Source organism: Gymnodraco acuticeps, unplaced genomic scaffold, assembly GCF_902827175.1.
Source record: "Gymnodraco acuticeps unplaced genomic scaffold, fGymAcu1.1, whole genome shotgun sequence".
NCBI lineage: Eukaryota > Metazoa > Chordata > Actinopteri > Perciformes > Bathydraconidae > Gymnodraco > Gymnodraco acuticeps.
Window position 1 is genome coordinate 1,254,923 of NW_022990673.1, and position 26,404 is coordinate 1,281,326.

At 40.6% G+C, this 26,404-nt stretch overlaps 1 protein-coding gene across 4 annotated transcripts in view; it reads left to right on the plus strand.

The window, feature by feature from the left end:
• The first annotated feature begins 489 nt into the window (after nucleotides 1-489).
• The window catches only part of suco (SUN domain containing ossification factor), a 44,317-nt gene continuing 18,402 nt past the window's right edge, over nucleotides 490-26,404 (plus strand). For 3 of the 4 annotated variants that reach the window (XM_034229765.1, XM_034229766.1, XM_034229767.1), the window contains exons 1-8: nucleotides 490-772; nucleotides 19,944-20,061; nucleotides 22,208-22,309; nucleotides 22,757-23,091; nucleotides 23,832-23,975; nucleotides 24,283-24,487; nucleotides 25,639-25,750; nucleotides 26,162-26,289. In XM_034229765.1, coding sequence (XP_034085656.1) covers nucleotides 720-772; nucleotides 19,944-20,061; nucleotides 22,208-22,309; nucleotides 22,757-23,091; nucleotides 23,832-23,975; nucleotides 24,283-24,487; nucleotides 25,639-25,750; nucleotides 26,162-26,289 — 1,197 coding nt within the window. In that variant the 5' untranslated portion in view covers nucleotides 490-719. The remainder of the gene's footprint in view (nucleotides 773-19,943; nucleotides 20,062-22,207; nucleotides 22,310-22,756; nucleotides 23,092-23,831; nucleotides 23,976-24,282; nucleotides 24,488-25,638; nucleotides 25,751-26,161; nucleotides 26,290-26,404) is intronic. The other variant, XM_034229768.1, reaches the window with a different exon arrangement.

Genomic DNA, 26,404 nt, shown 5'->3' on the forward strand with positions numbered 1-26,404 from the left:
ATACAGATTGAACAATAATGTTAAGATTTATTTCAGTGAGGGTTGAGCTCTAATAACAAATGGCTATATATATTTTGTAATCCCTTTCAGGATGTTTTGAGGTATGTATGTACAATATGACGTTTTTAAGGCTATGAGGCAAAAAGTACACAGTGTACAGATTCCTCCGCACATACCTCATCAAGTGATTTGGACTAGTTGCATATACATTGCCCTTACAAACAACACAGGTATCAGCATTAGTCACTTATTGCAAAGTTTGACATCAGAAGATTGAGCAATAACTGAAAAATATGATTTGCTTATCAAGATATCGGTGACGCGTCCGGCTCCACAGAACAGTCACTCACTTACTTCTTACTCATCAGTCCAGGGGGTGTGTTGTTGAAACCACGATGTTGCTACGTGCTCTGTGATTGGTTGACACATGCTGAGCTCTGATTTGATTGGTCGGACGTGGAGCAGGGGTTGAATTTACCGACGAACAGCGACCCATTTACAGCAGTCGCAAGCTGAAAAAGAAGCGGACAACTGGTCCGCACAATGACAATTAGCATACATCTCGTGAGCGTTTTAGCCACAGAAGACAGTCGTTTACGCCTTTCTAATTAACACAGGGCCCCAGCCAACAAAAACAGCTTGTCTTTGGTTTATTGTGTAGAAGAGTGAGATAAGACAAAACCTCAAAGAGCGAGGATGTTGGTCCCCGCGGGAAGATAATGAAGAGGCTGCGCGTTTTGTTGGTGTGCCTCATTGTAGCTCTCCTGTGCTGGTAAGCTAAGTCCGACATCGACATTGACATTAGTTATGACATGACAGTTGTATCAACAATTGAACCATGTTTTGTGATTATATTCCTGTCCGTCACGTCGCTCTGAACGAGTGTTTTGCCGCATAATATGATTCAGTCATCAATGTTGAGGGGCATGAGTCTCCTCTGCTACACAGCTAACACTCAGCTAGTTACAGGGTGGCTGTGATGGACAGTTGCCTTTTAACCTTTGCATGGGTTTTGTCGGTGCTTGACATGACTGGTTTATGTGTGTTGTTTCAAATGGGTTTAAGTAGGCTAACTAGCCAGCTGTGGAATAGCAACATGGCTAGCTAACCCGAACCACTGAACATGGGCTTTGATAGAAAGCGTTACTTATCTGAAGGCTGGTAACGTTATTGTTGACCAACAATATGTAAAAGGAACAAGGCTCCATTTTTTCACATCAGTTCAAATAAAAAAAAAGTTATTTCCCTGCAGTTTATGCTTTCAACCTTGAATTGTTCCTCAATTAGTAATGTTTTACTCGAGGTAATTATCTGGAAAATGGTTTCAAATCATCAGCAAGACGAGGCTAAAATGATGTTAAAAGATTGGTTAGCCAGTCTACGACACCTAGTTGAAAATAGAATTATTTAATATATTATTGTATGAATAAGAAAACAAGCATTTATCATCATTTGTGAAAACAAATCCAAATATTTGTTATTATTAATGAACGTTTTAAAAAGAAATGAGTGGTATTAAACACGTTTCTTTCAATTAACCAATGAATGTCACACATTACAGGATCCAAAACAAGACTCAACAGTATGGTGAAAACCTCAGTGTAACATTATTACTTAAAAATCAACAGATTTAACATATCCATTGTTGCTTTCTACAATGTAAATAAGTTGCATTATGTGTGTACTTCCTCTTAACTGTACCTGCAGTAAGATGTGACATCTGGTAGATGAACTGTGTCACGACTTTTTTAAATCTCAGACTCATGGCGCAGGTAACAATATTCAGGGTTTAGAATAATAGGATTACCTGGTCCGCCAACATGCCACCTTTAACAAGATCGACTCGGGGGCAGCAACGTGGCCTGCTGCCTGTTGTGTCTTTCTCTACTGGTCATTTCTTTATGATGACCACTCACTGTCACTTTTACTGACAATGAGATGATTTAGTTTTTTGGGAGACTAAACGGTAATGATCGTATCCTCAAACATATTTTAATTCTCATGTTTTATTGAGCATAACAAAAGATAAACAGGAAAAATACTAGCTCACTGAGTCAGACAATGTTAAATACTCCAAATCCCAGACCAAGATACGATTATTTCCGAAAGAGATCAAGCAGATTTTGTAGAGAAAATAAAAAACACAGTTACGTCAGAACAAAGTTTTGCTCTCCCGCCAAAGGATGTGTCCAAAGGATAATTGAACTCAAACTTAAATGGACAAATGAGACATCATCCCTTGGAACAGCTTTATTTGATTGCATATCAGGTGTTTGCCTGCTTACACCTTGGTGCTTGCCTGCTTACACCTTGGTGCACTTTTTCACTTTCCCACCAACTAATGACCATGCAACCACACGCACAGACTTCATTAGTAATGCAAACCCTTTTTAGCGTGCTGCTGTCGGCTTCTCACTCCTCTGTGCCAGCTCTCACACATCCCAGTAGAAACAGGGAATGCACTCCTTTCTGTAATCCAAAGGTTACCAAGGCAGCAGTCTCTTTAGGCAGAAAGGGGCTCTCTATCGGGAGGCTGGTCGTAAAAGGCTGTTGCGTGAAGTCTTGTTCTCTGTTTATCACTGTGAGACTGATGTATCTGCTCATCTAGAGATCTTTCAGCTGTAGTGTCAGATATGCACAGCAGAACATATCCTGTGTGTGTCATGCCGCCACAGTCAGCAACTGTCGGGTCTTAATAAGCTTAGGGTATGCTAGTTTAGGCTGTTGACATCAGCAACACTGGAGAAAGTGTGCTTGTGAACTTGGGAGTTTGTGTGAGGGTGCATATTTCTAGCCATTTTAATTGTCAGTAATGATAGCTCACCACATACATATTTTCTCCCCATGTAGACTTTAACTTTAGTGCCTAGACTTCAGCTGAGTATGGTGTTTGTGCATTTGTGGCTGGAGTAACACATTTTGGGAATTTCTTTGAAACAGTTTCCATCTTTCTTCTTATTCTTTCTGGTGTATACTACCCAAGAGGCAAACAATAAACAAGATCAAATTGTGTGCGGCTGCTGTACTGTGTCAAAAATGTGGTGTTGATGTAAATGATCAGGTGCTCTTCAAGGATAGGGCAATTAGTCAAGTAAGAATATAACTCAATGACTATTTGCTTATATTTAACAGACTCCAAGGTATGTTTGAGGTCTGAAAAAGACACACGGATTGTATCAATAAGTTGACAACCAACATGTTTTGACTAAATTATTGCCATTGACTTCAATTACATTTTATTTCCTGAACAGTTTGATTTTGATCAATGCTTTTGTACAGGAGCATGCTCAAGAGAAATAGCTCGAGTCCTGTCATAATCCCATTCTGTCCCCGTATCTTCTCGGCGTATTAGTGTCACAGCCATTTAAAGTGACTTGGTATTAACCGATGTGTTAACACTCATGAGACAACTTCCTAGCCAAGTGTCTAACTGGGGATGTTGTGTAATATTCTAATAAGTAAAACAAAATTAGCAAAGCATTACAATTGTCTTGAGATTGTGCAGTTCAAATTAAGTTGTCCAACCAGTGCTGTTAAATGTGATTATTGTTTCATTAAGTTGTTGCGCTGTTTATTAATCCATAATGTAATTGCACAGAGGCGGTTAAAGTTGCTCTCAGGTACTGCTGTGTGTTTTGCTTGTTTGTGATGTCTGTTTGACCAGCATCCCAGGAACAGAACACCATAGGGTTTATCTTGCCTAACCTGTTTCCTTTCCTAGGTCATCTATAGGATGAGGCGCTCTATAGGGGCTTTCACATTCCCTTTGTCACTAGATCAGGATTTCCTAACTCACAGCTCCAGCTCTTGAGCAATGAGGTTTTCCAGCACACAACAAATATGTCCAACAATGATTTAGCCGGCTAATGGAGTTTTTCAAATATAGCTTCAGATATATTCCTCTTCCCTACACAAACACAGTCACTCACACCCTTGACGTTGTGTGTGTAGGCAGATGTTGAACAACACTTCTCTCTCCATCTGAACCGTGTACTAAAAAAGTAAGGTTATAGCTTAAAATCCCTCTTGTTAAAAGAACTATGTGCTGACCACATTGTAAAAGTTCCCTTTTTTGGGGCACTTGTTGCATAAGTAGATCCGCCTTGCGTTGCCCATGTGTGCAAGTGACCGTGGAGACTGTTGTCACTGATCACGGATAATCCTACTTGTATTTCCCTCCCAGTAGACACCCCCAGCACCTGTACTGGTTACATAGAAAACTGACAGAAAGAGAGAAGGCTCTGTGTTTGTGGCTGTTCATGCCATGAAAGACGAGGGGGGTTAGAACTTGAAGGTGAAATGGAAGGTAACAAAGGCTGCATTGGTTACCGGCAATGTTGCTTACTAAAGCCCTCTTCTGAAGCTTATAACCCGTTGCCTTGTTGTAACTTTATTATCTTTTGTTACTGTATGGCTACTGTGATGTGCAGCACGTGTGTGTTTTTTCTCTCCCCGTCTTCACGAGGCCACTTCTTCTTTGCTGTATTGTCCTACTGGGTTCCTTGTGAGTGCATTCTGATCTAGGGAGTATTCTTGAGTTTCTGAAGATGCATACTTCTTGTATTTTCCTAGTTTTACCCCATTTCACCCATTTGAATGGCATGTTTTGTATATTCTGACCAAATGTTGAGTCATGGTCGGTTGGTCAAAACAGTGATCCAACCCAACCTAAGGGTATTGAGATACATTGCCGTAGGGCTGCTCGATTATGGCAAAAATCATAATCTCGATTATTTTGGTCAATAATTGATATCGCGATTATGAAAAAACGATTTTCCATTTACTTTGAAAATATCAATTTATTGGAGAAAATAAAAGTGAACACTATGTTTTGACCAGTTGATTACCCTGAACTTTAAATATAATTCAACTGAAAAACCAATTTAAAAAAAAAAAAAAAAAAAAAAAAAAGTAATAAAAAGATAATCGTTTTATTTCGATTACGTTGTTTTCGTAATCGTTGCAAGCCATAATTGCGATTAAAATACGATTCATTGAGCAGCCCTACATTGCCGTCATTTATGTAGTCTGAAGAACGTTGTTGGTGTTAATCTTTAATGAGTTGCAGATGTATAAACTTCTTTGATTATAACTTATTCATACGCCTCTACATACTCTACAGTCTGTCACGCTATGCCAGTCGTGTGCATGTGGACAAACAGAATACAGATAAGACATGCATGTTCAAGTTGGACCCAATGTGTGTTTTACAAACTCATTGCTTTCTCTTGCAGTTGAAATGATCTCATGTAAAATAAGTCAATTAACAATGGGGTTAATTGATGCAGTGAATAGCTCGGAGTCTATGCTGTTTGTTACTAAGATGTTCTCTGATTGGTGTCTGTCCTTAGCCTTTCTTGACAAACCTTCTGAGCAAAGATGTAGCATATCTGAACTCATCTGAATTGCATCTAAAGTACTCCTTTTCAACATTGTAAATTAAAGCATTGATTAACTTGCAAAAAATCGTTTCTAAAGCAAACGAGTGACGAGGGTTATCCGTTAGGACAAACATAACATTTGTCAAACATGACATTTGTCAAAAATAACAATCATTCTCTTGAGCAAGAAAAACCAGGCGCATGTATTTTATTCCAAGACATAGCTCTTTGTTATCCATTCTTTAAGTTTATTCACTCTCCGTTTGCTTTTCAGAGTAAGCAGAACATTGTTATCAAATATTTGCTTGGCTCAGGCTTGTTATTTAATTGATTTAGTTAAAATCCCTTTTTGAATGAAGTTTTGTGGAGTGGTGGAAATATCCCGCCCTCCAAATAGTTTACTACAGACGACATAAAACCAATTTGTTTCCTACAGATCCTCTTTAAAAATCATTTAAATAAAGATGCGAAAACGATCAATCGCCCCAACAGCGCAATTAATATCACGATATCAGCCAAAATAATCTAAACTATATTATATTTTCCAAATTGTGCAGCCCATCCAAATACATTGATTCATCAAAATCATAATAAATAAGTCTATACTATTTGGCTTGCAACAAAATCCTCAAGTTAAAACAACTTCAGTCAATTGGAGACGGGATATAATTAGCAGGCAGTGGGTACACTAGCTCCACCTTGTAAATCTGTGGCTGGACATGAGGTGACATAAACCTTCCCTTTTCTTTAAAGTTGGCTTAGAAACTGGAGGCTCAGTAAGTGAGTCCACGGTTCTGTTGTTGTAGCCGAGTTCAGCCCTAAAGCCTGGCAGCTCTGGTTTTATATGAGGAGACTGAGCCGGACTGGCACTCCAGAGCCCACCATTGTTCCTGCCCACTGGGCGTGGAAGCTGCAGATCACACTGCGCTCGCTCCCAGCTGCATGGCTCTCTCTGCATTACGCTGGCGGATTTGTATAACATGTCAAATGTGAAGTGTCAGTGAGCCAACACCTGATATGGATCCAGGTGGGATGAGTTCATCACGGCGAACACTTAGTGGAGGGCAGGCTGGGCCGTCACCACAATGTCAAATCCAGATTGAAATGAAAGAAAGAAACCCAAATAATAAAAACAGAGGATGCTTGTAGTCATATGATTTATGGGATGTGTACTAATCAAACTCCAGTCACAATGAAGTTTACAACATAGTTTAAATGAGCTGCAACAAGCTCAGGAACAGCTAGATAACAGACCAACAACAGAAATCTGCTTTGTTGTAACAGTTGACCAAATTCTGATTGAAGATTTATGTCTTAAATACAAAACCAACAATCTGCTGTAAATAATATTCAGTTGTTTCTCCATCTTGTTTTTTACTTGCACAACTCAGAAAATCCTTCAGTATGCTAGTTTGAAGTGGATGTACCAAGGTAAATCTCGTTAACCTTGAAAAGTGCTCTTCACTGATATCAACAACATGTTTGCATGTGGGTTTTATGTCACTAACTTTCATTACGATCTTGTAGGTTTGTTAATAGTACAGAGATGATGTTAATTGTTGCTGTTCTCTGCGATGAGCTCCTTAACGGTACCATTTTGCAAAAAGACACATTAAGGTTTGTCTTTATCTTTCGGGAGCGGAATGGAGTATCCTGCGGCTCACATAATGTTTTTCCAGGAACAGGCAGGCCTACACTGAGAGTTGAAAACAGGCCAGTAGCCAGAGGCTCTTTCAGTCAGTAGAAAGAATACCACTGTTTACTGTGTAGGTGAAAAGTATACTGAGGGTGGAGACTGTAAGGTCTTAAGGGTGAAAAGCTGCGTCAAAACACACAGCAGGGTTATTGTGTGCGTTTGCATCTGAAAGAAGTTAATTGGATTAAATATTTGGCGACTGGGCATTCAGTTTGGAACTTATTTTTGGTTGGAAACTGTTGTGCTCATACACGTAACAAATGTTCTCTGCAAATAGCAGTGCAAGTTGTTTACCAGGTGTTTAAATGGGCATCTAAAACTAGTAAAAGCTTAAAAAGTTCTAGCTCAAGTTGTTTAAATGCATTTCAAGATATTCCTTAATGCTGGATTCTATACCACTTAAATCGGGAGTTGTTTAAGTATCTCCTGCTTTCCTAGAAAGAGGCCGTTTTCTTCCCTTCTCAAAATTGCCCTGCTTTCCATTCCTCCCCTCCCCCTCTCTGTCTGTCTGCTCTTTACTGTTTACCTCATACAGCTACCGACCAGCCTGCCTGTCATGCATGTATCGTGTGGTGGTCTTTATCTCTCTATTTCTCTGTTGAAAGACGAGTTTTTCAGAAAGTACCGTATGCCTTTTACTGTCTGGCTGAGGGCAATGTACAGAAAGATACCCTGTCTGTAGTTGACGCACAGAACAAAAGAACATTGTGTTCTAACTCTAATAATAGCATGTTTTCACTTGAGTTTGCATATAAAGGCATACCAATACCATCAAATCTACTTTTCTCAAATCACCGGCTACAAGATCAAATTATTTTATTTCACTAGCCAAAATAATGAGATTTGTATTGGACATTATATTTAAGTTGTCAATATGCTGGGTAGTAGGCTCATTGTTTCAGACTTGCTAAATGTTTAGGTGCTAGTGTATCAGTAATAATGTACTGTTCATATAACTAACTCTCTGTTACCAGTGTTTTTAAAAAGGAAGGAGAAAAGTGTCCTTGCTCATTAGGGCGCCACTGTTTGCATTAGTGAATGTATAGTACATGTTTCGCTATGCTGCAGCACTTAGAACACTGTGTACTAAAGTGAATGTTTGATGAGCTTTGGTTCTCCTGCTGTGTCGGACCATGCAAACATACTGACTGAGCACGCATGTATTGTTTTATCCAGACCCCCCCCATGCTAACCCACACTGTCAAAAGTGGCTTTTCCTATCAAATGACATTATATCACATGACTGCGTCCTTCAGTCCCATTGTCCTCGGCCGATGTTCCTGATGTCTGACTCCCAAGCCTCTTTGATCCCGTCTGACTGGAGCTTCTGTGACGCTTCACAGCCTCCATACTGCCACTGTAGGGAACTTAGGTTTGTCTATTTTACTGCTGGTGAATACAGTGTTTCCACCTGAATTCCTTTAGGGTCAAGATGATAGAATGACTTAATTGTATCACTTAATTGTTTTTGTATTTAAAGGTCCCATGTCATGGCCATTTCTACTGATCATAATTCCATTGTTGAGGTCTACTAAAATAGATTTATATTGTGCAATTTTCCAAAATCGCATTGGTTTCTCATACAGCATCTCTGTATGTGTATTCACTCTCTGTCCTAAACGGCTTGTTGGAGCTCCTGCCCCCCCCCCCCTCCCTATGAGTCCAGTGGCCGTCTGTGAGACAGCGAAACCCAGCCCGAACACACACACACCCGCAGCCTGGCTGGGAGTTTGTGTGCACACCGACTCACAGCCTCGCCCCGCCGTCTCAGGGAGGAGAAATCGGCGGAGCTGCAGCTGAGAAAAGATTGAGTGTGTGTGTGTGAGGAAGTCCGCGGATTGGTCAATTTGGATCAATCCACGGACTTAACGGCTCCGCGGATTGGTCCATTTGGGTATGGGCACGTCACTGTACCCAGGAAGAAAAAGAGAAATCTCCAACGAGGCGTTCAGGGGCAGCATAGACAGGTCTTTTCTGTGTTCGAGTTGTACTCGCTACAGGGTGTACTTTGAGGGTTTGTGACTTTGCAGACCGTTTACATGCAGAAAAACCTTCATAACACATGGGGACGGGTAATAACCGGAAAAGCATGACATGGGACCTTTAAAACTTGGTGTACCGGTTTGATTTAAGATGTTATTTACATTTCATCTATTGCTTTGATGCATTGTTTTGTAATTAGACTGTTTATGCTAATCACTGGCCAAGAGTCCTTAATCTAGAAAATAACACAATGCTCATTAGTTGGTTGTATACTTTATTTGACTCATTAAACACAAAACAATACGCAGAGGCATGCCAACAGCTTTAGAGGAGTCACAACTATCGGTTTGCTCCAAGAATTGACCAAACACTTATTTGCATTTGCGAGACAGTTTATTCACGGTGTATTCAAATCCTTTCTGCCGGTCAAGTCTCAGCCTCAGTTTCATCCAGACCTTAACAGTTATACATAATGTTGTATCTACCTGACTGTGCTTGGTGAGGTTTAAAGGATGTTCTCTAAATTGTTGCATCAGTGATTTAGTGGACAACACAGGGTTCTATTCAGTTATATTTTTGGAGGAAAATGTCCTCAATGTCAGCATGTTAGGTGAACGTGACCCGACAGTAGCAGCAGTCTTTCCCTAACCAGGTGACTTGGCCTACTTGGTGCTACAGTCACTCTTCCAAATAGAGGTGTGTCTGTTCACTCACACTACATCCTTTTAAAAAAAGCTCCTGAAGGATTTGCTTCCGTCACAGGGCCAATAGAGCCAAAGAAGGATCCTTATAGATCAACGAGGTAAACAAGCTTGCATGAGACAAGTTAGTGGCCTTTCATTATATAAGATAACAGACCGTAACTATCTGGCTTCATGAGTTAACAGAATGAATTGGTGTTACTCTGCCAGGAACTACTGGGCACGTGCCAGAGCGTTCATTTGGCATGGCTTTTTTACAGGAATAATAAGGAAGCGACCAATCAAGTTATCTATGAAGTGCTCTTTGCTTTTACTTTGCTAGAACATTGTAACATATTTTAAGCTTTGGGAGCTTATTCTTTATCATGGATGTAATCATCTCTTTTTATTTAAATCAAAGTGTTATGGTAAACTTTTAACAAAGTTTTCATTTACTGTCTCTTTTTTTCTATTTATTTTTAGCAGTGATGGGTTTGCCATTTTGAGACTATGGAGTCTGGCTCGTAAAGATCAACAGATCATTTGTTTTATGACCTGACAACTTTCATTCACATTGAAAAGGGTTAGAGTTAAGTATGGTATTGAATAACATTGACCTGAGTTCCTTACTTGAAACATGCCTGATCACACTTTACCTTTCTGGTAACAAATGTTTGTCGTTAACATAAGTCATGGAGAATGCAACATGTTGTCGCGTGGTGACTTCAGGCCAGGTGGAGGGTTTTCCAGTTCTGTTGGTTCTCCACGTCTCTGACAGCGGCAGTGGCTTTGATGTCTTGGCAGATGCAGCTGCAGGCTGTTTGTAAATGTGTTTACGTATCTTTGAGTTGAAGGCTCCAGTAAAATATATCTTCCATCCATCTTCTCCCGCTTATCCGTGGTCGGGTCGCGAAGGTAGCAGTTCCATCTTGTTGCGACAAATGTTGTTATTTTCCTTCCGAAGCACACAAGGCAGGGAAAGAGAGAGAATTGCAATGGACTTGAGGTTCAAAAAGCATGACATTGGTTATATTTCCACAGCTTTTCAGTTCTTAGCATTGATGTTTATCGCTTTTCACTTGCATGGGGAACTCCTACCACGTGAGGATATAACTATAACTCTTCTAAATTCTAGAGGAAATAGAGATTGAAAAGAAAGATGATTTTACTTTAAGGCTACAGGATGAACCATAGAAAACATCCCATAGTTTGACAGTTGAGACTGATTTCCTGCTCCGTAAGATAACCATTCGCTACCTATATTGATACTTCCCTTGACCCTGCTGTTTGTTGATGGAAATTCCTTAAGTGAAGTCTCTTAAAACAAGCTTCTCTTTGGTAATGATTGGTTAGCATTGTATTCCAACAGCTAGAGGGCATGGCACTGTGCTTGAGTATATATGTACATAAGGATGCATTTACCTTTTTATTACTGATAAATAACTGTAGGATAAATGTTTTTCTGAAGATTGGCTGATGGTCTGTTCCCAAATCTTCTGCGGTCCAAAATATTTTCAGCAAAAGGATGAGGAAAAGGATCAGATGTACAAAAAGTATCAAGAATTTGAAGCAGTCGGCAAAACATCTGGCATTGACTGTTCATTTCTGAATCTGTGCTTTGAGTCCGACGGTCCTAGTTTCAGGCAGATGTCAGAGCCCTCATTGTTTTCATAGAAATATCATGTCATGCCCCAAGCTGGATTTGCACGTTTACATAGGAAGAGGAGTACGGGGAAAGCAGAGACCCACACTTTAGTCTTTGTGTGGAGTAAATGGAGAACATTTGAGGAAACAATATTTTAAAAACTGTATTTCCTGACAGTAAAAAATAACCAAAGTGAATTGCAAAGCCTTTGGATAACTGAGCTAAACCTCCGGAATGTCTAGCCTTTAAAAACACGTGTGTGTGTATACATGTTAGAAAGCTATTACCAGTCCAGCCACTCTGTCTTGACCCAGTAGAGGATGCACCAGAGGGTTATGGAGGATCAGAAGGCTTTACAACAAACTGCTGCTCTACATTTTTCCACGCTACGATGCGAAGGAAAATTAGAACGCATGCGCAAACATGCATACAAACACGCTCAGTCCTCAAAGACTGGGCTTTTAGGCTCTGCCCCCATTTTTCCTCTTAACTGTGACGACATGTTTTCGTCTGGCTGTCTGATGCACTGGCCTACTTTTTCTTGTGAGCCCTGGCACACCTCACTGCCCAACCATCCACCTCTGCCCACTGGACCCTGCATTCCAATTCCCATAATGCAATATATATTTTAGTATGCCAGGAAAAAAATGTCCCAATAAATACATTATATTTCAAACCAACTATGCAAATATACTATTTCCTTCTGCGTCCAATCACATTTTGCAGTTTGAAAGCTAGCGTGCATTTCTGGCTGCCCTGTTCGAACTGACTAGGCATGTGATTTGACAGATCCGTTTATATGAAAACCTTATCTAACTCAGGTCATCATCATCCTCTTTCACATTACTAACCCAGCTCACAGCACCACACATTGTATATTTAATATACCCAAAGTTCAGTTTAATCTTAATATTATTAAGATTAAACTGAACTTGTGTGAAAAACATCACAAGACTGCCTTTTGGAAAGATGAAAGACACTCAAGTTCATAATCAAGATCATTCAAACATAAAACCACTAGTAATTTTTCATCTGACACTTTTTTTTTTCCCCCTCTGTTTTGTCGCAGCAGTTGACACAATGATAAAGATATTTTCTTTAATTAAAGCCAATTAACGTGGGTAAGGACTTAATGTCCATCACATGGTGTCGTTTAGTTAAAGGCACCGAGTGTGTGTGAGAAGCTGGTCTAAGAATTAGGCCAAGACAGGGGACAGCAGCAACTAATCTTCCCAGGCCCAGTTTATATATACTTTGTATGTTGCTGTGTCATGCTATTAGAACGATCAGTGTCAAATCTATCAGGCTCTAAACCAATGAACCGGTGAAGAGTCAATGTGAAGAATACATGGTGATGAGGAGAGAAGGAGCAGCACCCACCAAGGTTAAAGGGAGCACAAATTCACACACAGTCCTCTTTGACACCTCTGAAAATGTCACCAGGCGAACACCGTGCCTGAGAAGAGATCAGAGCATGGTTTGCATGCCATGCAGAGCTCTGGTGATAACGTTTGATCGCTGCTGGCAGATAAATCTATCCGAAGCCTGTTGTCTCTGCAGGTTTTTCCGCTCTGTGTCCACACAGTCTGTTGGTACAGTGCAGTTTATACCATGTCTATTGGTTCTGAATGGTACTTAAGCAAACAGGAAATATCAGAGGATTTGGCAGTTCGGAACCAGCGGAGACAATGTATTAGCCAGACAACTAGCTGTCTGTGTGCATCCGTGAAAAGCTGTTTTGCTTTAGCTGTGTTATTGTGCAACTAAAGTCAGTTTGATGGCACACAAAGTATAAAACCGTTTTCAAAAGTTATGGCCAAGGTTGTAACAGTGTCCCTGACTATAACATACCTCTGTAGTGGTTGGCTAACAGGAGCCTTACTAAATGTGTTGATCCTTGGTTGTCGCCTCGTCGTTCACTTGGTTGTCCATTTCCCCCATACCTGACTGGTTGCCTCCTAATCACATTGAACCTGAAACTGACCTAATTGTTTAGGTTATACCCCATAAACCCAGCTATCAATTCATGATGTTTCACAAAATGCAACATTGCTGGCTCTACTTTAACAGTAACTGTAATCTAGGTTGTTTTTTTTCCTCTTCAGCGCTTGTATTCATTTTACAAAGCGAGTGAGCCGTTTTGTAGCCAGAGAAAGGAATTAAAGACTTTTTAGAACCCCTAGGTGCTTCAGAAGTGGGACAGGAAACGAGGATAATGAGGAAGAGTGTATAGAAAGGCTGCTGACTCATTAGTCTTGCCTCAGGCTCTTCCGTCGTTAGCTTGGCATTAACCCCAGATGTGGCATGTATCCTACAGTAGACACAGGGCTTAACGCTAACTTTTAAAAGTGGTTGCCAGGCTGGCAACCAGGCATCAGCTTTTGGTTGCCAAAACTGAAAATATGGTTGCCATTTTTAGTCACCTTTATATTTTAAATAATTAAGATACTATACAGTTATAAATCAACTTAATAATGAAAATGGGACACAAAAGAATGTTCAAATGCTTTACAATAAGTAATTAACACAATTATTTGAAACCTAAGTGGTAGTAAACTTGTCCACCCTCAATTGCTGGTATACTAAATACCAGTAGTGCAGCTGTTGTCCTGTTCTTCACAGATCCCTCACAAATGAATTAAGCAAGTCACTAATTTATTGGTCATCCGTTGTCTCCCTTTCAAATTTGGGTTTTCTTGACCTTTGTGCTGACCCCCACCATAGATCTATTGGCCCTTCAGCATTGAAGTCTTGGATTGGCCAGACTAATACATTTATAATGTTAAATAAATTAAAACCATTCATAGTTAAGAATTAGATATTAATTATTAATGCTGTAAATTACCTTTTTATATGTCTAACTATATTTAACATGTGTTACCTTTTTATAGAAGTGATTATATTTGTATGCCAATATTTTCTTATGGTAAAGTTTCGTTTTGTACTTTTATTTTGGTAGTAATAAGATCGGGACTCTTATTTTGAAGGAACTTTTACCGGAAGTGAATGCACAACGGAGCAGAATGTTTTGCCTCCCAAGACTTTATCAGTTGCGCTTTATCAGTTGAATCACTTTGAACATTCGTTTGAGATGTTGACGGTTTGGCTGAACTTTTTACCCCACAGTCAAACAACTTAATTTGCGTCGCCATTTTTTGTAAAACAAACACACGGCGCATGCGAGTAAACCAAGCCCCCAGGAAGTGCGCCGGAGTCTGATGAGAATATTCGTGCTGGTCAAACGGCGGTACTACACTTCCTTTAGGTTGCTGGGCCCGGAAACACTTTTTCCCATTGACTTACATTGGGAAAGAGTGGTCTGTAACTCGTTGGATAATTTTTTTCAAACTAAATAAACTACCCAGTATGAACGTTTGTATAGCCCTTATTAAAAACATTCGTTCCTCAAGTTGTAAAAATGTGCTAATAACGTTATTCTGAGATTTATTTTTCTCGGCATTATGAACGCGCATCTAACCCACGGGACCGCGCCGCCCGGCACGTTCATGTTACGTGTTCAGTACTACATGAGTTTCTCTTTACCCATGGATGCACAATAACAACGGACCATATCGCCTTACTGCCAGCCCACGGAGCTGTAATAATGGATATATTGCACATGTTTGCTGTAATTCATCATTTGTAAAATATTATACTACATGGGCTGTATGATGTAAATGTTGTACCGTAAATGTTATATTAAATAAAGTTAATATTACCGACGTAGATTAACGTTCCTGTAGCTTCTTATTGCACTTGCAATTGTTTTAGTTACTTGTGAGCTACTTAACATGAATAATCACAGTTACTATCCTTTTACTCCATCACATTTCAAAAAGAAATAGGCTATTGTTATTTTAAGTCCACCACAGTAATCCATCATCAGCTTTACTTTTTAGATAACGTTTTAACTCACAATTGATCATAACAGGCTTCAACATATACATTTGTATATATTACCAAGTGGTTTCATGTACAACCCACACAAGTATCATGCTAAATGAAGCTCTGTTGCTTGGATATCACTAGATCCTGATGTCAGCGTAATATAAAAGTACATAACGATTGATGTGTAACTTAGCATAATTTACTAGCTAGCTGCTAGCTGCTAACTGCCGCCTCGTTAATATAAATCCAGTACCATGCTGTCATGAACGCGCGGTGCTGTTACGTGTACGCACATTCACGTGCTTAATGTGAACGAGCCTTTTGGGCGGCGTGGTTAAAGTTGCGCATGCTCTATGAGTGCACATACAGGTACTTCTCAGGCATGCCGGGTAATCTGACTGTGACGTTTCGCTCTCTCAAAAGTTGGGCCATTTTGTCATCATGCGCCATTGAGCAACTCTCATAGGAATGAATGAGGCCCCGCCTCCCACGCTGTATCCAGTTCTTATTATACATCCATGGAGTAAACATGCATCGCTTTCTGGCTCCGTAATCACACCAATGCACGTGCAACATCATTCATCAGTATCAGGTTCCGACTGGTCACAACAATAATTAAATATCACTCTTAATGCAACAAATAATTAACATTTATCTATTTTGGGGTGCACATTTTGCTGTCCTTATTTCTTTATGTTAAAAACTGGTTGCCACTGATGGCAACCAAAGACCAAGAAGTGGTAACCTGGCAACCGTTACTGTCGAGCCCACCACACTTAAACATGTAGTTGTTTTCAGTGATCTCTGCATTTGGTGATCATACTTTCCCTTTCCACTGTTGCATTAGATTTAAAACAAAAGTAGGTCACTGCAAGCAAAGCAGCCCCTTCACCTTTTTTTCTCGCTTAATTCTGCTAACCTCGGAATGTCAACACTCGGGTGTTTCTATTCATTCATGGAGATGTTGCTGAGTAGGGGTGGGACATGCGTTATTGACACTTGTTTCACAGTTTGAGCTCTGATCTACACGAAGCTCAGTAAATGTTCCTGAATTTCACAACTTGTTCTAATCTCTGTATTTGATGTAAACACTCTGACGTGGCAGCTTTCTGGTAAACATTGGATCAATGAGTCACTTTGCAGAAATCGGGAGTATTTGCATCATCACGGAAGTTTATACAGGATTGTTTACTCTGTGACAGGCTTAGTTAAACCTGCACTCTGGTATTTGAACTGTTTGTTATCTAGGTGTGTTTACACTAATGTTGACTTGAAGTTATTTTTATAACAAGATAAGTTTGGGGAAATAAACAAAGGTCGTATTGGGTACTGACAGCAACTCTAAATGCACATTTTAAGGAACATATATTACAACATTTTGAGAATTTCATGAATTATTTGCTGATAAATTAATGTGTTTTTCTGAAACTAGACTATGGAACATCAAATACTTGTTTCAGAGAATATTCAGGAACAAAGAGGCCTTGATATGAAATAAGCATATTGTCACTTATCAACATATTCAAAGCATACCAGACATGGTGAGAGTGAGGAAAATATGTAAAGCAATTCTAAGACTTTGTGGCATCTTCGGTAAAGACGCCAGTAGTGATGTTTGGAAGGCTTTGAGGTAACGGATCATGCAAACATTCAACAGAGATCCACACAAGATATCCTGGGAGTACCTTACAGACACAAAGGATTGAACAAAGAGTGATGAAAGCTTGCATATAGGGTCTTGTGGGGAACAAAAATAGATTTAAAAAGAAAAGTCAGCTGCAGCCACTTCGTTGTAAACTCTGTGTGTTGTGACATTATTTTGCCTGTTGGGGGCAAAGAGGGGCTCTTACTAGTAAAAAAAAACAACAACCATTAACAGTAGTTAGGGCTTTATCTGTTATTGTAGTTCTACTCTGATAGTCGACTGTCAGTTACTGAGTTACTAAATGAAAAACTTACATTTTCACAGACTCCAAAACATTATTGCTTTGACATGTTTTTTTACTACCAAAGGCAACAAGGTATACCAGACTTTAACGCTTGCATTGTGTCCTTGTATTTGACTATCATTTCCTTTTTTAATAGCCTGTTTCATAATAGTTGTCTTCAGTAAAAGATGTGGGCCATGTTGTTGGGTGTGAAGGGAAGTTGAGGAACAGCAACACAACATAGTTTGAAGCTCTGGATCTAAGTTTAGCCAGGAGCCTATATTAGCCTCCTGTGCATATCTATTGCATAGTATCTGTACAGTACTCTGCTCTTAGGTTTCCTTCCCCTTCCCAGACCATTTTGGGAAAGTACATGTGTGGTGCTAACTCGTACAGGAGCAGGCGCACGAGGTTCATCAGCAGGGATCCAAAACAACAACGCCAAATGTCACGTCCTGCTGTCAGAGTCAGCTGTCCCTCAAAAGAGACGCCATTTAAAACATTCACACAAAGATACATCCATCATGGAAAGATACATCAACTCCTCCATTTTGTCATCTTGACCACATCATAGCCAAAAGATGTGGTTTTTCAGTCATTGGTCAAATCGCTTGTCTAATTAATTTGGTAAATGGCATGTTGTAATAGAAAAACATTATACTCACTTACTTACTTTAAGAAAATCATTGTGTGATTCTTATTTGCTAATGTTTATCTATATTTACTACTTCTCCCACTTCTTAGCTAAGCTTGGGAACATTCCTTATTAAGAAGATGTGTTAGTTACACTCTGTGCACCAACAGTATGACCTTCAACTCAGGTGAACTGATAGCTTCCTGATATGGCCTCCCTAACTTCCAGCATTCTCCGTTGTTATCACCAAGCTTTACCCCTCCTTTCTCCTCTCTGTGTTTAAATATGCAACCCAAACTCTGTTCTTCGTCTTTCACTCTGCAGACTGTATGCTCTCTGTAAGACGGACTGAACTTTCTTGCAAGAAATAAAATACGACATAGACAGCTGAGTGGTTTGATCCTCTATCCACATTTGATAAATGAATTCCTATCCCGCCACACATGTCCACTTAGGAGAGTATCTGATAAGGTACAGAGCACACTTTGAATAAGATCCTCTGACAAATGAAGTCTCATCTGGATGTCATACGGATGGAGAGGTGCTGTGAGTGGCAGGACTCCGACGTGCACAGATGGTTGTCTCTGTGTGATTGTGAGCTCATTGCTCATCTCTCCTCCTGACAGCCAGGCTGACAGGGCGCTAACATGACTGTCCATGTGTCCCGCTCTCCCCTGACATTGATATTTGACCTGCTCCTGTTTCAGAATCACATGGTGTTTGCATCCGAGCGCTGCTTCTTTGTGCCTCTTGTCTCTGACGCAAAGTGTTGTCATGCACCGAGTTTCATTTTTGCATTAGCCTTACCGCATGGATTACTTTCCTTCAGGTTTAAACAAATATATGATGCTCATGCCAGTGCCTCTGGTTCCCTATAATGGGTGTTACCGAGGTATTTGATCTGTTAATGTGTTGGGTGTCCAGTTTTAGAAGTGCTTGCCTAACTCGGTGTGTGAAAAGGTCTTTGTTCGAAGCTTCTGCGTTTAACCTAATCGATGATTGACGGATTAGCCTAATGGCTCTAACAGTTTACTGATCGTGTCATTAAAGTTAAAATAATGTAGGTTGCTGAGGTTTGGGATAATCCTGTTTGCGTCATAGCATAGGTAACATGTCAGGACAGACCTACACTTTCTACTTTCTATTTTCTTCACTTAATTTCAACTCTGCTGATAAGGACACCAACTGGCCTCTTTTTCATTTCAGTTCTGTTTCTATTGCACTCTCCTCAGGCCCATTGTTATAACGTGCATATCACATCATAAGTCCTGTATTGACAATATGCTCATGCTTCTACAGTAGCCCCATTGTCTGGCTGATTGTAGATTAGCATGTTAGCCTCTCTCTGTGTCAGCCCTGTTGGCCCTGAGCTCACAGCAGGTAAAGAGCAATGTTGTTCTGCTACTATTCTGCACAGTATTTAGTATTCAAGCATAGTTAAGTGGACAGTAAAACTGTGCAAAAGAAGTTGAAATGAAACTCGTGGCACACACAGATTGGTCTGTTGAGATAAGCTTGGGGGAAGAGACGAAGAAGAGATGACTGGTTCTAAAAATTCTGCAGTTTGCCTTAAGCAACTTAAAAAAAACAAAAAACGACATGAGTGGAATACCACGGTCTGCCTTTTTCTTTATCTCTGACTCTCCTTGTAGAACTCATTTTACTGTCAGTCCTTTGGGTTTGTCTCCGTCTCTTTTGTGAATCTCTGCTTTTCCTTGTGCCGATTCAGCCTCTTTTGCTCTACTGCACTCACAGTATTTTCTTTCCCTTTGCCAACAACGCTTGTTTCAGTTGTGCTCCCCCCTAGGGAAGGAAGTGTTCTCGCTGCGGAGGATGTGATGTAGTACAGCCTCTTTTAAGTCATAATCACCCAATTATTAAAATATATTGTGCTGATGATCTCCTAATCGTCGTTGTAAACAATGATGTGGAAATGGCAACAGGTTGATGCAAGCCTTTAATTATGATATTCTTTCATTGTTTTTAGACCTACTTGTACTGTTTGTACTTGATTGTTTACCGTCTCATTTTAGGTTCCTTTTCCTCTTTTTGATGATTGAAATAACTTTGCATTGTGTTAATACTCGATTTTCCTGTTTTTGTTTCAGGTACCCCGGTCAATATGTGTATTGTTCAGAGCAGAGCTTGTCTGGCCCTGGTCAGTCCGCGGGGGACAACAAAAACCTGGAGGGGCAGGAGTCGGAGCAGGACTCCACGCAACTCAAGGTGTGTTGATGTTTTTTGCGCAGTAACACATTAGGCAGCTTAAATGCCATGAGTGCATATTTCATGTTTCTACCCTCACATACAGTATGTTTAAGAGGTTAATGGTGACCGCAGGAATGAGACATCAGTAGGGAGCTCACTGTAGAGCAGGGGTGTCCAAACTAAAGTCATTTTAGAGCATAATTTACCTACATTTAATTGATTTTGCCAACTTATAATTGAACTTATGAGGCAATATACCTCACTTCTAGCGAGTGGCCCAGCCCTTCGTATATTTTTCTGTTTGTGGCCCTCGTGAAAAAAGTTTGGACTCCCCTACTGTAGAGACACAGATTTCAAGTCAACAAAAAACAAAACGCCATATGTGACCTGCTCCATCGAAATCAGTCGCATTGACCCGAAGACACATTTTGAGTTGTATACACTGTTGGAAAGAGGAGATTCCTAGCTTTCTAATGATATCAGGATTGTTTTTGTACTTAATGTATGTCACATTATATAATGACTCATCATTTTGAGAAAAAGGCCTTCAAAGTTTCCTCCTCTCTGGAATCCATCGATCTGATTGATTATTAGCGGAGTAAATGATCAAAATACTACGGAGGGAAGATATTTTTGTTTGGATTACTGGTCTGGGGGAAGCTCGCGTGTGTGTTTGTGTAATTTTGCGTGTATTGTGTTTGTTTCCTGGAGAAAACACTCTCGTAACTGTTGTTATGCCTGCTGTGACGTCAAGTTACTCCGTTCTCCGCTTGTAATTATGCCGTTACAAGCTTCAAAGTTCTATTTATCATCTGAATTTGCCAAACAAGTTTAATATTCTGAAAGCCAAGACTTTATTTATTTGAAATCAGATGAAAACAAACTAACGGACCCTGCCGTGTTATCTATGATTACTATACGCCTTACATTCATAATTCCAGCCGGAGGGAGGGGGGGCGGCGCTGCGGAACAGCAGAGTGGCCAGGGAGAGACGTCATCTTCCCTTTACAAGCTTCAAAAATGTATTTATCGTGTGATTTTGGAAATAAAAGTTTCATATTCTTAAAGCCAACACTTTGTTTATTTCAAATCAAACAAAACACCCGAACCCCCGAAAAACTTTTTTTTTTTTTTTTACGCAAATCCACGTTTATTTTGAAATGAGCCGTTGCGACTTCCGACTGATTTCGATAGAGCGGGTCACATATTTCTCTTTCATTTCTTTTTCAATGTGTTGTGGAATCTTCTCTGCTGCCACCAATGGGTGTGACTGAAGAAGAAACACAACATATCACTCTTTTCGCATTATCTCTCTACCTTCCAACTGATAATCTTGTTGATGATTGTAACTGTATAGGGCTGAACACCATGTATAGTACACGAAGATTAGAGTGTTTTCAAGGTAAAAAGTAACTTAGAAAGTAGCCCAGTTGAACATTGTCCAGAACATAGGCTTCTCTTTATGAGTCATAGAGGTCAGGTTGTGAAATAGGTCCTGACTTGCTCTGTGGGGTTAAAGTTCAGAGTATACAAAGCTTCCTCAACTCCCTGCTTTGTCTCCTTTTTGCAACGTTGGTGATTGATGTTAAAGACTAATCAATCTTCAGTGTGGACGTCATTCCTCCATAGTGGAAGCGATCTTGGATGAATTTGCCTGAGGTGGACTGATGCTGGCTTTAAATTGAATATGGGACACCCTCAGCTCTTGAGAATGGGCCCTTAAAGCTTTGTGTGTCTGTTCATTTGCATGAGTATTGGAATGAATAATAATTTGTGGAAGTGAGTGTGTTTTGTTGTGCATGTGTGAGCACAGAAGAAGGAGGGTCATTGTTAGAGGTCCAGCAACAAACAGGCGAGCCAGGGCAGTTGGACAGGCCTGGCAGTCTGTCATTGGTGTTGTAACACGGTCTTTGTCCCTCAACAAAAGGCTTTTTCAGAACCTGAGATGCAAACACCTCTTTTGCATTTTACATTTTCACAGAAAATGTATATTTATAATGAAATAATCCATCGATAATGTTGTGCAGAGTTTGAATTGTTGTCCTGTGGCCGGCTTCACTTTTAGCCAATTATATATTTCAATTTTTAAACTGCTTTGTCAACCAGGGAAGTTCCTGTGTGTGTGTGTGTAATGTTTTTTGATTATTATTTCTCTTCTACCTAGGTGTTGGAAGAATGGACGACACATACATCATATGAAATTGGACTAGAGATAGAGAAAGCAGCTCTAGAGACGCTATCACCCCACAATGAACACCAAGAACAGGTAACACCATATACCAGTTCTTAAAGACTCTCAAAAACATCTGGTGCAAATCCTAAAAAAACATGCATCAAAGAAACACACATAGAGATCAGGGTATTTCAACTGTTATTCAAGCAACGAATAGACAAGCAAATGTTCTTTTCTTCATTGCTGCCAACTTATAAAGGATGGTTTTCTATTGTATTCACAACCTATACATTCCACTACACACAGTAATAGGAAGGAGGAACACTTAAGTAAGGAACAAGTTGGTTGTAGTAATGTCCACTTTCCCTACTTTGTGCCTCACAATCTTCCAGTTTAAATATCATAATTGTGACCCAATACATGAATCAATAAAGGCTGTATATATTCTAAGAATGTTGAGGATTTACAGAGAATTGTTGCTAACTTTTTTTAAGATTTTGATTTTCTTCTAAACATAAATGTGTTTTGTGTTGTCTCTAGACTGTGAATGCTCTGGAAGCTGAGGTGGAGGAGACCAAGTCGGACCCACAGTCCGATACTGTACTTGTTGCTCTTGAGCCAGAACCCCACCCAGACCCCCAGGCTGATGTGGAGCAGCAGACTGACACCCAGGACAATGCACAGGAAGTCCCTCTGTCCTCCACCCCAGAACCAGTTCCAGCACAGGGCCAAGTGTCTCCCGATGTCCCGGCCCCAGCAGAGACCCTCAGTGACCCCTCTGCTGCACAACCCAACCTGGACTCACACCCAGCCACAACCCCAGATGAAGCTGAACACACACCTACCTCACAGAGTGCCGGCCAGACCCACACAGGGTAAGCTCAGATTCACTTCCTCATTGCAGAGACTGTTCTCTGGCATAAGAAGTTGGCTTTAACCACAGACGAGTAACATTGGAGAACTAAAACTAGAAAGACATGTTGCTTTCAAGATGGTTCAAGCCAGTTTCAACCAAATGTTGGTATAATGAAGCTACAACTATTTCCATTGCACTTTTGCTTTGATATTTATGTTGGTTTGTTCTGTTCCTTCAGTTTGTATCTTATTTAGTTTGTTTTATTTATTTTACCACTGTCAATTAACTGATCCCAAATGGAGAGAAAAGAGAGCTGGTCTGACAGCCTGGACATTTGAAAGGCACTTCAAGGAATTGGTGACAAGCGTGGAGAAGTTACAAGGAGCTCAACATACACAGTGAAAATGTGTCTAATGGACTTTGGTGGACATTGTGGAAAATCACCTGTGGTGACATGGAACTTTGGCCAAGACAATTCTGGATATCCCCTGCATCCAGTCTTCAAGATCATTATGTCCATCCGATGAAAAGTTTAGATTCAACTCCTCTCCAAAGAACATCAGGACATTTCAAAAAGGACACATCAACGGCACCTCCACTGTTCTCTCCATCCCTTTTGTCCTTCCATTTCTCTCTCTGCTCTCTCCCTACACTCTGTGTCCTCCTATATCCTCTTCCTCTCTCCCGCCCCATCTTCCCCTCTCTACCCTCCCCATTGTGAAGAGGTGTGGTAAACGCCATGTCCTTTCTTTCCCTCAGCGCTGTGCGGGTTGCCAGTGCAGGAGATGAACTCCCAGTAGACAACTTAGTCTTTACTGAGCACTCACAGCATTCACAGTGCAGGGTCATTCCCCCCGAACTGGCAACCTGTGAAAACTCCCCTTTTGGCAGTCCTCTCTTAAGGTGAGTTTTTAACCAGGAAGCCAATCAAAGCGCAGAGACAGGTAATCAAACTACACCTCTCTGCTGTGCGCAACCGTCGACCGCTGGCCTTGCTCTCCACTTCTGCTTTTTTAAAATTATTTCCTTTTTCCATCGTTTTGCCTGCGCACAACCAAGGACTGTCAATTCTGTCAAATACATTGAATATGTTTTGCATCGATGTGTCCAACATTGCTGAGTTCTAACTTGTGTTCTCAACTCTTCTTCTCCTTATTCCTCCACCTCCATCTCTTCCCTCCACCTCATCGGCCCCGTGTCTGTAATATAGTGTGGATGAGGCCGGCCTAGAGGACCAGCAGCCGGACCACAGCCAAAGCTCTGGTTCTGAAGCCGAGGTCCAGTCTACTCCGGGCCCTGTGGACCAGGAACAACAACAACAACAACTACAGCAGCAACAGGAGGCGCAGGACCTGGAGGAAGGGCTGGCTGATTTGGACCAGGAGGGCAACACTTCTCAACACAATGAACCACAGGTCGGCAGCGTGTGGTTTCTAAATATATTTATATGTATTATAAATGTAAACTGAGAAACAGCCAACATCCAAAGCGTTAAGTAACAACTAAATGCAACAATTATCAGTGCAGGAATAACCAGTTGGAGCTTTAATCATAGGCAGAATAACCTCGATATCTTCAGGAACGCAGGCATTTCTACTGTTCCTACGAGTCTCAGTGCCGTTTTGATTGTGGATCTTTTCAGTAGGCATGGGCAGAGACGATGCAGTGCGTCAGGTGTCGTCATGGAAAATGTAACTAATAGATCCTAATCAGAGAGAAACAGACAGGTGGTGAGAAACCACAGCTGTCAGCTTCATGGCATCTTGTATCTCTTCCTGTTAACTAAAACACCTTAAACTGGTGACAAATGTCATATAATATAAAACTATTCTGCACACTTGTTCAATGTTAAGGCACACCTATCCAGTAGAATTAAAAATCAACAGTGGCCTAAAGATGCGGTTTGTCATTTTACATCGTCAGTTCTTTGTCCACTAGCTTTAAGCAAAAACAACGACAGTTATAAATATTCAGTGAGCAAAGCTGTTTTTAGAAAAGGTCAGCTCGTGAATGGTTCAAACTGAAAATGCTGAGTCAACTTGTTTCAGTTGCTTGTTTTATGGTTGAAGGATAACAACAGTGGAGTGTATCCAGGGGGATTAACCTATTTTGGTTATTGTGGGGTATTTAAATATTATATTGCTGTTTTGGAATGAAGATCTAGTGAGTAATGTGTGACTGGTTGTAAATGACTCCTGCCAAATGTTTTTAGGTGTTTAACTTAAAGAGGCTGTCCAAGTTGATGGATTTTTTAGGATCAGACTTTCCAAAATGGTGATTTATATAATCCATCCAAATATTATTCACAGCTCAGTGCATCTCAATGCTTTAGCGGCCAGAGGCTAGCTGACTAACATGCGTGTGTTCGTGACTGGTCAAAGCATGCAATCCTTGTAGTGGATCACTGATGCCAGGATACAACATTAGTCAGAATAAGCAATACTTAGATACATTTACAATGTACTGTGCTCAAGATAACAGGATATAAGGATATTAGGTGACTGTGGTGATGGAGTTAAACTGTCATTAAAGGCCTGTGTGTGTGTGATACCACTGTGTGTTTCAGGCAGGGCAGGGCAATGTTGCCAGAGAGCCTGATCCCCCAGTGCCCCGCAAAGAAGATATCCCCACCTTCGACGAGTGGAAGAAACAAGTCATGGAGGTGGAGAAGGAGAAAAGTGAGCGCATAAATGATTAAAACACACATCTAGATATAGACACTCAGCAGCTACTGAGTGCAATGACCCATTAAGTTTCTGCTACAGAGGCTTTCTTCAAGGCGCCTTTTCTCTCAGACATGGAATATTCTCATAGCATGATGATAAACCCACTATGCTATAACCTACATGTCAGCTGCTTCGTTTTCCTTTTTGCGACTATTGTTTTATCTCCATTTATCATCTCTCTTTTGCTTCCACCCCCCGGTTCTATTCCTGTCCATCTCTCATCTCCCTTCCTCTTCTCTCGTTCTGCCTGCACACGCCATGTGCAGTGTTCAGCAGAGCGTGTGTTTATGGGTGTTGCGTAACCTCTCTACTTCTTCCTGTCAGTGTTCGTAATGTGACTAATGGAACACTCCCTCTGCCCAGGTCAGTCTCTCCATACCTCGAGCAGCGGCAGCCCCCATCCAGTGAAGAAGGTCCAGAAAAACTTCAAGAATAACTACGCCTCTGTGGAGTGTGGTGCCAAGATACTCTCGGCAAACAACGAGGCCAAGGTTGAACACGCATCTTTCCTTCGTTTTTAGCCTACACACAAACACATCCACTACCAGACTTACCGTCCTTCGGTCATGTTTTATCAGCAATTTTACATTTGAGATAGGAATGAAA